This window comes from Varroa jacobsoni, unplaced genomic scaffold (genome assembly GCF_002532875.2).
Source record: "Varroa jacobsoni isolate VJ856 unplaced genomic scaffold, vjacob_1.0 scaffold_99, whole genome shotgun sequence".
In the NCBI taxonomy this organism is placed as follows: Eukaryota; Metazoa; Arthropoda; class Arachnida; order Mesostigmata; family Varroidae; genus Varroa; species Varroa jacobsoni.
This window is the reverse complement of record NW_019213001.1, coordinates 1-11264: the sequence shown is the minus strand read 5'-3', so window position 1 is coordinate 11264 and position 11264 is coordinate 1. Positions and strand designations below refer to the sequence as shown.

Here is an 11264-nt window from a genome sequence, read left to right as displayed (position 1 = left end):
CCTCAAAGCGTTGACCAGCCAAGGATCATTTCCGGCGTGGACCACGGTGAAGATAACGCAGATAAGATGGAAGATAACCCTGCGTTAACTATAGATACTCCCTATAAAGGAATAAGCGGCATCTCCTCTGATTCGTCATCAGAAATTAGTGAGAACACAGAGCCAATAAACCCAATTACAGAGAGCGTTCCACCCGCAAAGTCCCTAAAGATGCGAATGCTTGATCAAGTCAATGTTCCTGTGTTGCCATTCGGAGGAAACCGTTTCGCAGAACTTAGCTTTAAAGTGCAGCCTAATGGCCATACGCGTATGATACTTAACGAAATAATGGCTATTATTCGTGAGGAAGCGATGCCTCCAAATGAAAGTATCGATGTGGCTGAAGGCGATAAAGTTACGCCAGGAACTTCAAATCTGCAATACACAGGCTTTTCCAGGGATCGTCAACTGATGATGCCTGAAATTTTTGCCGAAAAGCGCACGTCTGCTGAGCCATATCTGTCAATGCTGTCACAGTCCAGAAATGGAATCCCACATAATGCTATTCACAATACCTCTGTTATCACTGACGTTTTCCATAGCGGCGAAAAGATTCTGATGCCAGATGCACCAACGATTATTATGCAGGTGCCGCCTCCTGCGACACCTGTTGCTCGATTTGCTCTTCGCAAAATTCCTAGCAACATCAATATTCCAAGCGTTTACGACATCCTTAATCCTGAGGAACGTAAACAAAACAACGGGTTCACGAGCGTCATTGACAATGTCTCTGGCCGGGCTATTGTAACCTTGCCTCTGTTGCCACTGCGAGCACTGTCCCCAATCCAGCAGAGCTATTACCGCTACAATAGGATCCAACCTTTCTCGCCCCTACAGGTTAGCCAAAATGGAAGTTTCCAGCCGTCTAAGCCTCAAATTCCCAGTCTGTACCCAGGCCAGTTTCAATCAGCAGCGTATCTGCCTCCTCCAGCGTCTGGCTATGAGCGTCTATTCCCACAGAGTTATCCAACGCCCCAGGGCAGCATTTTCTACATTAACACCACGCGCTGAGCTTTGCCAGTTGGAATAGCAACAAAGGTATTATCGCCTGTTTTTCCATTTCTTAAGTTTACTAAATGGCGTATAAACATAACGCACACATATATATGTATATATAATCGGTGCTTGACAGCAAACGTGTGCTAGAGGTGATGGTGTAGTAGTCTCATAGTTTGACTTAGTTGTGGTATGAAAGCGAAACAAGACCTTAAAGTTGACCAGGCATTGAGGTCATACGACTCAGTATAATACTGGGCTTCTAATTAGATAACGAAGAGCCACAGAGTATCTTACAGGAAAGTTTAAGCATTTGTAGTATAATCCCAGAGACCAAAATAGATGGCCACCAAACTATACTGTTATTTCGGTAAACGTGTTTCACTGCCAAAGTGCAATCCCCGGCAGATGTTACATCCGATAATATAGCTACCTACCTACCAAATCTTTCAATCATTGATTGAAACGAAAATGGCCACGGTATAGCACTTAGCTACTAGAAACGTCGTAGTTGATCAAATGTTCTATTGTATAACATAATATTACATCAATAGGGCAAGACTTTCCCGCTTGTTCCTTCTTTTTTTCGTTTGGCAATTTTCCGGTGAGGTTTTACAACAATTAGCCAATGCACGACATTGCGTTGTTGTGCTCCCTTCTATGTGCTTGAAACATCGCGGGCACGCGCGGTTTATGGGGAGGTGACAACTTTTTTGTCGCTTGTCGCAAACAAGTAGAATACGATCACATGTTTCCTTTACACTATTATACATGTTACACTATTGAAATATATAAATGGCCACATTTTGTATGAATGGTCGAATACACAACCGTAGACATCAGACTTTGTAGGGACAATATTTTGTCGTCGTAAAAAACCGATAATCATATCGATATGTTTCCATCCAAGCAAACGGCATTGAAACTTTCGCGCCATCATCATCCAAACCGCATTGGATTGAATGATCATCTGCTTCAGGTTAAGTAAAGCCATCTACCCAAAACTACCATTTAGATATAGATTTGTCAGTTGGTTTTCTTCTGAGTGGTAGATATAGTGGCAATGCGGTACCGATATGCGTGACAACAGTGTCATTGCGCAGCTGGCTGAAGTATGGCTCATTATTATTGCTTACCGGAGCATATAAAAGCTCGGCCAAGATTACGTTTTTGTTACGTAACATAACGCCAGACGTAAGCCAGACTGCGTTGTCGTTCGGTGAGCCTTCCAGCTTAAATAAGACCATTCATAGGTTTTACCTAGGTGTGGGTATTCACTGCTAGTAAAAGCAATGAGGGTCCCAGGATCGGGCAGCCTACCCGCAATTTAACGATCAGCTATTCGTCCGCCGCCTTTGTTTTGCTCAGCTGCATTTAATCTTGTGGAATATTATCCATCAATTTACGTGCGGCCTCATTTTATTATGTGTGTGCTTTTCATATTGCCACAACAGAATACAAAAGCTAATAAAACCTTTTTGTCACCCCTATCGGTGATGGTTTTAGCCATATACATCTTCCGTGACACTCGGACGGGGCGCACACAACGGGATTCTCTAATAGTATTCCATTTTCGGACGGTAGATAGCGATAGAAAAGCTTGGTGCTACCTGTGTTTCTTTTCTTATTTCTTTATCGAATGGATGTAATCGATCGTTCTTGTAGTGCTCACAGTTACTCACATGATTACGCTCATGACATCCTGATGCGGTCCGGCACGTTTGTGAATGCCTGGGAAAATCCATTAGTTGTTCATATTTAGAACAAATTAGACAGCAGGGTGCACATGGGTAAAGAGATGCGCGTGCGCATGCGCGTGCATAAGACCCAACGTACAACTTCATCCCTAGTGGCTTATTACTCGTAGTAACTGTGACGATGCCGAGGAGGCGATGAAGTTGCGCCGTTCGTTCGTTCGTTCGCTTTCTGCTCGCAATTTATCGCCGTCAAAGTGGACAAATTGTGAATACGTGTGTGCCGGTCTGTGCGTGGTGTGATCCTGTATTCGGAACGACGCTAATGATAATGTTCTTGGCATTTATCCTAGCAAGCACCCTACCGATGCTCGTTGTCCTTAACACTGCCGTTGTTTTGTGCTCATGCAATGCGACTGCATGTAACTAGGGGCAAAACAAAAAAACTAACTAAATCAGGCATGGTAACAGACGTTGTTAATGCTGTTGGAAAAGCAACGCAATTTGTAGTGATTTCCGTCATTTTTTCGTTTCATGATTTACTTGCCCCTTTCAAACCGAGGTCATAATTCCATTTTCTGGCTGATGAATGAAACTTGTAAAAAAAAAAGTCTTAAAACGGCGGCCATATGTGGAAGGGGCCTGCTCTCTTAATCGGGACAATGGATTTCGGTGTACCGGACAGAAACTGTGCATGAAACAAAAAGAATCCACAGGTATTATAAACCAACAAAAACCATTTAAACAGCACAGGAGGGTAGGAGCCAGTTGCCATAGTACCGTCATGACAGTACTAAGCATAATTTACAACAGCAGCAAGTGGGGTCGGTACTTCCTCTGGGCTCGTTCGATCTCCCTTAGCTCGTCCGCCAGGCAAGAGCCAGGCATGTGTAGCACATCTTTTGAATCGGTCGAGTCATGGGTCAAAAAGGCCGCTTCTATCTTTATCATATGGTGGCAATAATAACCACAATAGCGACCACAACGATCGAAACAATAATCGCAATAAGAAAAAGAAGCAGCAACAACATCAATGGTTATTGATGTATCGTCCAATATAAAGCCATCGCAATAGCGGTCTGCGTTGTCGTTGCCATTGATTGTCTGATTATTATGACGAGCCAACTGTTGTTGCTTAATTATGGCCGTCATTGATTTTGCTTTATTTAATTTTGTGATGGTGTAACGTGTGGCGTTGAGCTCTAAGCATCTGCCCTTAGAACGCTCGGCCGGCATGGGGCTCCAGCGCGTAGAGCCTGCAAGTGATATTCGCTGAATATTTGATAGTGCCGGTTGGCTATAAGGGTCCGCTGATCGATTTGGGAATTCATTTATCTATTAGTACTCATGTTCAAAATGTTTTCTGGGTAAATCACACGATCGACCAACCGCTGACAGTCACTCTATAAAGTATGGAACATATATTTTACGATACCATAACTTCAGATACCTATAGCAGCGGGTAACATCTCTAGAATGACTAAGTTTGTGACCTTTACACGAACTGCAAATTGTACTGTATTATACGGGGCTCATCGATTCCTTCGGTACCGTGCAGTAATAGCTCATATTAGCGCACGGCTTAATAAGAGCAGTTCCTTGGTTGTAAAAATGGCTTAGATTTCCGTTGTTGGATTTATGGCCTTTACCGATCAGAAGTTCTATCATTGAAATCAAGCTAAGTCAGCTGAAGTTAGCGCGAGACATATGTCGACAGGGGCCATTCAATATTTCGGAACAACAACGAATGCTCTCTTATCGTTCCATGATTTGCCTGGGCATAGCAAGCTAACGTATAACTAGGACGTGTTTATTCGATATAGTTTCACAGGTAACTAGGGAAGTGTAACTTAAAATTTGCTTTAAATTTAATGGAAAACGTCTGGTAAAAGGTCTAGTAAAAGCAAGTGTTAATTGCGTACTCTGAAAGCTAGATCTGATCATTCTACTTAGGCCAGGTTCGTTGATATCAGATATGAAGTCAATGGCATCTAACAGGGATGCTATCATTCTATTCCCTAGTCTGTGCACATGTTATGCTCATATGGACGACGCGGCTGTGGTAACGCGAAAAATAATTAAAAAATATATATATATTCTTCTTTTATATATCGTTGTAAAAGTTAAGGAAATAGGTGATTCGTTTTCTAATGATATCGGAAAGGGGCGGACTTTACGAGTCCGATTTCCCGGATCATTTTTTAATGTTAAAACTGTATGTATGTGTGTATATGGTCTCAGTTTCCAGATTTACGATCGTCTCATAGGCACGTCGACAACACAGAGAACAGATCAATGACAGCAAGTTTGCTTTTGCTTCGGCGATAGACATCTTTGAACGGCCTTAATCAGACAAAAAATGGAATGTCGTTTTATCGAATGTAAGAGGAGATACCATCTTGGCGCTCCAAAATAAATTTTGGCTGACGCCGAGCAATGGACAGCGAAAAACAGTACTATCGCTGGCGACAGCAGCATCAGCAATGACAACCATGATAGCCCCACTTGACGGCGGTCTATCGGCCCAACGTTTTCACAGTCAACAGAAACAGGCAACACAAGCGGTCCTTCTGTACGTTTCATTACCAGTGGGGTTCCGTGAAACTATAATTTTAAGGTATAGTATTTTTGCATCTGCTTTGTCGAGCGCACTTGCGATAGAAAACTCCCGAAGTGATTCTTAATGCCTACATCGGACGTAAAAGTCGAAACGTTTAATCATTTGTAGCGGAAAATGATGTTGATACACAGAATAGATATGCAATGATGGATTAAATCTATATATTTGATTTAAATTTAGCTGACGGTAGCCCCAGCAAACATCGTATGCTTGTCAAGGATGTAGCAATGCGGTAGCGATGAAGCATTTCCGCATCGTTGAGTGTTTCCTCCTGGTCAATCCTTATTACGAATTATTAATTGGGCCTCCATGTTCTCTAAGCATAGCAAGAAGAATAACACATAAAAACATTTCAAATTATATCAGGTAGCCCACACTCTAGACAACATAACTTGTTATCCAGTGTTTAGAAGTAGTTCTTAATTTTGATTTTCGTCCAGCCTGAAGATAGAAGAAACTTTCCGCTAAGGTAATCGATCAAATGTTTGTTCGGTTGTTTGTTAAATCGCTATAGCAAGAGCATTTGCTTTATAAACGACAAGATCTTTTATTTGCATCTGGTATACTTACGTTAGAAATAACCGAAAAGGTTATCATTATACGGCGAAGCAATAAGATGAGAGGTAAGGTGCTCTAGGCATCATTCTAAGCATGAATACGATCCGTCTGTGGTCAATAAACCACTAAAAAATTTTCCGAAATTCACTGTCACTAAGTTTGTGTGCACAGTTATATTGCAGTTGATGGTTTACAAAGCTAAGTCACCCCTCGAAACAAATGTCATCGCCACCCCACACTCTACAAACAGTAATAAGTTCTTTAACCATGTAGCATGTCCGACTTTACCAGTTTGAACCGTGGACTCCTCCTCGAAAGCGATATTGTAAACGGGCATTTTTTCGTTCGTGTTTCGCAAACGGAGAACCACGTAGATACGTAGAGGTCTAACGCACTCTCTACAATGTATGAAGAGGTTCTCTATAAACAAGGAATCCCGTTTATAGTAGATTCACAGAGATAAATAGCTGAGCTACCGTTGTTACGAAAGCATTTTTCGAACAGACGATATTAAGGCTTCCCAGTCAGTAGCCAAGTCTCGTGCAGAAATTCGAACTAATTCCCGTTTGCTTGGACTAAAATGATCGAATTTTCTAGACGTCCAAAGGCCAGTACAAGTCAATATTGAGCTATCGTTCTGAATCGCAAACATCGCTTTAACTTAGCCGTAATAACTTTAATGACTGATGACCTTTGTCTTTTATAGCAGTAGCTTGAAGAAATCTGCACGATGGCTCTTCTATTGTCTGGCCTGCTTTTCGGTCTTATCCGATGTTGAATAATTTGAACTTCTTTTAATCAATTTTTTCTCCTTCCGTTTGTTAGAGTATAACCCCGCCGGAAATCGGCTTGATTAAATGCGAACGTAGAGATAATTTACTGGTGGGGGGTATTTACAAATGTTCCACTTGATTCGTAAATCGTCCCTGTGGTGGTCCTATTATCAAGAGGAGACTCAGTAAGAGATGTAGCCAAAAATGTAGTTGACGTAGCAGAAAATCCACGAGATCGTTAATAGAGGCAAAAGTCCGCTGAATCAAAGAAAAGTCCTGGGTGGGAAGGCGTAGAAGTCTCTACAGCGTTGGTATTCAATCCTTGGTGGTGCAATTAAAACAATTATATTCCTAGTTATCATCGAATTGACTTTTATTCGTACGTAGGATCTTTCGACTCGTCTTGCAGAATGCCCTGCTTGCTACCTCTGGCAGTGTCAAGCCCACTTTAGAAAAAAGTGTGACCTATCAGCAGGCACGAACGGGACCGCGAACGCGCAACTATGCACCTGTAGCTTTTACGGTAAACGAATATTCATCATTGATTTATTTAGCATGAGTTTATTACTTGCCTATTTTTGGATAAATGATCATTTCCGACTGTGCCATATTATGATCATTATCATCATCACCGTCGTAGTCAGCATAATCATCATCATCATCATCGTCGTCGTCGACCGTTGCTGTTGGTGAGCGGTCATTGCAGAGGCAATCAATTTCCTTATTATAAAAATTCGGTTATTTCCAAATGCGTGCTCATATATATATATATATATATTGACCGCTGACGGATAGTCGCAACAGCATCAGCGGTGTTACGGTTTCATTATTCATGATAGAAAACGACCCGATTTTAATTTTTTTTTTTTTTTTTTTTTTGTAGAAGTGCCCTATAAGATGAATGCTACAGAAACATACTAGATTCCATATCCAGAAATTGAAATCAAAATGTGGGTAACATAGACTTACAATTTACACCTTCCGATAGAACGCCGGAACAAACCGTTAACATCCGTCGATAATATTACTGTCTGCGAATTGTTCCGCGTCGTATTCATTATGGCCCCCATAGAAAATTGCCTTTTTTGTTGGCCATTCAAGCACACACCGTGCGATTGCATCGGCGACAGAACTATATCAAAAGTGCCCCCGGCTTTTCGTTTTATTCAGGTGCGGTCAAAAAAAAGTGACCCACTAGCGGGCCCGCACTAATTGGTTAGTCAATAGGCCATTATCAGCGAGGCCTGAAAGCCCTCTCTCCTCCCCATTCTCCCCTTCCCCATTTTGCCTTTTCCTATTCGACTTCCTTCTGTTTGACGGGCAAGTATGCGTGGAGATCTGCGCTTCTCTTCGTAGCAATTCACTGTTATTCGATGAGTATGCGGAACTGCGAAGCCTTGGATTTTATCTATCTGATAGCTAAATCCGCTTGTACATTAACTTGCATCAGTAACCCCTCAATAATGACTTGTCGATTTTTGCCATGGTAGGTTCTAGCGCTTGCAAGGGCATCAGTAGACCAGAAAATAGTCTCTGCACCGTTGAGAAATTTTTGGTTGAGCAAAATGATGAGTAGTGTATAGGAATCAGGAATCCGGATAGATTTCTGGTCAGAAGGGATTGGTTTACGTTGTAAGCCCTGTTGAAGCAGTCCCCACATTCGATTCTTCTGATCAATGCTTATTGACGCTGACTAGCAAGATCGATTCTGTCTGGGAAAACGAGGGCAGCGATAAGTGTAAATAGATTCACGGTTCAAATTTAGCCTTTCTTTAGCTGCTAGCTAGGTTTTTCGCACTGGTTATGCTTGTTTTATTTGAACGACGTTTATATGAACTACGAAATCCTGCGGAACAAAAGGTCAGAAAATTTCGAAAGATATAACAACATGGTCACGACACAATGACGATAACACTAGCGACACGAACACATCGTGCAGCATAACGATGTAAGAAATTTCGCCGGGATCAAGACGGAACATCCCAGTTTCGTATTTAATGCTCACAATTGGCGGTCGCGCGTAAAAGGAGAGATATGATAGCGCAAATATTGATCCTCCAATCACTCGCCTTGTATCGTTTCCATACGTGACACGTGAGTGATGAAACGTTTGAAATTGACAAAACTATGTGTCACTGCTCGATCACCAATGGCTAAGATGTAGCCCGAAAAACACCATGATAATAAACACTATGGGTCGTTATCGTTGTAGCACTTAGTTACTAATGATGAACAAAAACAACACCATCTTCAGCAGCGTTATCTGGATTAACATGCCTTTAGGTAACTGTTAATAGACACGTCAGAGTACCCTTATAAAAAATTATTAGATAAATACCTAGATCGATAGATAATTATCATTTAACCCCGCTTCGCCGAGTCTCGATGAAGCTGGGGCCTACGAGATGTAGAGAGAAACTAAGCAAATTAGTGTACACCATCCGAAGGTTTACTCCTCTGGGACGCCGTAATCGAGCCTCGTAACCGGCGAACGATCTTGCCTACTAAGTACCGTATTGCAAATATGGTTGTCGTCCAATTTTTGCTTTTAGTTCAACGGTGGTAGGTTTGTTCCTACGCGAACATTTGCACACATCGTGCAACGCTACGTACAAAGCGACTGATGGCCAACGCTACTCAGAATCAATACGGATGGTCACGTATCAGAACAAATTCTACCCGCGCGTTGAGGTGAGGTGCACACGGAAGAAATAGAGAGCACATCAGACCGATCATCGAATGGCTGTGCCTCACTGTCTACCATAAATCAAGCACACAACCGAACACATACATAAACGCAATTTCATCTAACTAATATTGTTAGTAGAATGTTGAGCGTACCTGCAAGGATTTTGTCTCTGCTTAACATTTAACCTGTTCTACTTCTGCCAATCTATTGTAGGCTAGTGCTTATCGGAATAACACGGTAATCTGAGTATTTCTATTATGTTACAAGTGTATTTCTATATATTAGCATCAGGTCGAGGTCTAAGTAGAGTTGAGTGTTGCCTTCGCAATGGGCCGAAGCCTTATTTTCGAGGGAGGGAGGGAGGGAGGGAGGGAGAGAGAGTGTGAGTGTGGGTGTGAGTGTCTGTGTGTGTGTGAGAGAGAGAGAGAGAGAGAGAGAGAGGGAGGTAGAAACAAAGCGTTTTTCCCGTAGCAGCGGCTGTTCACGTTTGCAGATGATGCGCAATGCGCATGACAAGGTCGGAGGTCACCTCATTGAGGCATGCACAGACGGTGCCCAGCGGATGTTGCAAAATGAGACCTAAAAGTTGTAGCATATACGTTGAACATGTATATATACATATCTAGTTTCGAAATTATGCGAAAACATCGACTGGATAGATTGGAAGTTAACCCCACTGCGAGCATGTACATATAGTAAAATAGCATCAATTTGAATAATAGTAATGAATATAATAATGGTATTAATGCAACAGAGTTCAAGTACATAATGACGACTATGTGCTAGCAACATCGGGGACAAGATCATATCATAGCTATCGAATAGAAGTTATACGAGCAACTAAAATATACCTAGAACTTTTGCCGGAACGCCTACACGCAAGCAAGGGAGTGATGTAATTACTGATTATATGTTTCAGCGTTTGACAATAAATTTAGTAGCGTATCATAGAACAGTGTGTCTTTTCTCCAACTTAACCTATGCTACTACGGAAAGTAATAATAATGTATATTCAATGAATAGTAAGATAATGAACAGATAATGTAATTAAAAGAATTGCAACTTGTCTTAGGTCGAACTTACAACTTCCGCTTAGGCTTGTGGCAACATCGAGCAAAGAGCGTCGAACCCTCCTCTACCTATATCTAATTCGTTTTTATCTACTGAAACATCTAACTGCGGCTATACATTCCATCTAAAATCAATTTTATGGTGCGAAAAACACTTGCTGTGGGGGGGAGTCTATTGAAATTGAATAAAGCGTTGACTAGGCAGCGCTCCTGGTTTGTCTACCGAGCTCAGCAACAGGAGTATTTCGTCTATTACATTGAATTGTAATAATATACACAAAAAGTAGTACAGTTTAATGAAATTGATTAAGAAATTTTCCAACATCTGTCGGTATTAGTTTGCATGCGCCAAAGCAGATAAGAATCGTGCCAAAATTCAGACGTTGCCTTTAAAAAAATTACGTCGATAGACTTTCCGACGCCCGCTCATCAAGTAGGACCTAATTGAGGTCTAGCTCAACCGATACTTACAGGATGTCGTCCTCCTCTTCCTGCCTGCCTGCCTATCTGCACTCATCCATTCACAAACGAACTTCATGCCAACCCAGCCCAACGATCCCCGTTATTTCGTCAACATATGGCCAGTGTACCACTGCTGATAGCATCAAAACTATTAGTAGAGTCAAAAGCAAGGAAATAAGTGTTACTCGGCCTATGGCTAGACCGAGTTTGTAATATCTATGGATCGAGCTCTTACTATTCCTTCATTTAACGGAAAAATTTAATAACTAGAATTTTTACGAAAATGACTACTTACATAGCGGAACGACTAACGAGAGAGGGAGAGGGGGTGGGGAGAGAGAGAGAGAGAGAGAGAGAGAGAGA

At 41.8% G+C, this 11264-nt stretch overlaps 1 protein-coding gene and 2 long non-coding RNA genes across 9 annotated transcripts in view; 1 reads left to right on the top strand and 2 right to left on the bottom strand.

Annotated features, from left to right (window-relative positions):
- The window catches only part of LOC147753930 (uncharacterized), a 14833-nt gene extending 11389 nt beyond the window's left edge, over window positions 1-3444 (bottom strand). For 3 of the 5 annotated variants that reach the window (XR_015312861.1, XR_015312859.1, XR_015312860.1), the window contains exon 1: window positions 2718-3442. This is a non-coding gene — a long non-coding RNA (uncharacterized LOC147753930). Of the gene's footprint in view, window positions 1-2717 lie in introns of all 5 variants that reach the window. The other 2 variants (XR_015312856.1, XR_015312863.1) reach the window with 2 other exon arrangements.
- LOC111264847 (uncharacterized) lies at window positions 7-10322 on the top strand. Of its 3 annotated transcripts, none has more exons than XM_022841066.2 (4): window positions 7-1077; window positions 4971-5346; window positions 7090-7203; window positions 9233-10322. In XM_022841066.2, exon 1 carries the CDS (start codon window positions 67-69, stop codon window positions 1048-1050), a length of 984 nt encoding a protein of 327 aa, XP_022696801.1. In that variant the 5' UTR covers window positions 7-66; the 3' UTR covers window positions 1051-1077; window positions 4971-5346; window positions 7090-7203; window positions 9233-10322. The 3 variants fall into 3 exon arrangements, with proteins under 3 accessions (XP_022696801.1, XP_022696808.1, XP_022696791.1); XM_022841056.2 differs by having other exon boundaries at window positions 24-1077; window positions 7068-7203; XM_022841073.2 differs by lacking the exon at window positions 7090-7203.
- Window positions 7222-9239, bottom strand: LOC111264869 (uncharacterized). Its single transcript, XR_002683122.2, has 2 exons — window positions 7650-9239; window positions 7222-7400 (listed from the first exon to the last, which is right to left on the bottom strand). It is a non-coding gene; the product is annotated as an uncharacterized LOC111264869 (long non-coding RNA).
- Window positions 10323-11264: the final 942 nt, after the last annotated feature.

Coding starts and splice junctions, on each gene's coding strand:
- LOC111264847 (XM_022841073.2), top strand. CDS start 67: ATGGAAGATAACCCTGCGTTAACTATAGATACTCCCTATAAAGGAATA.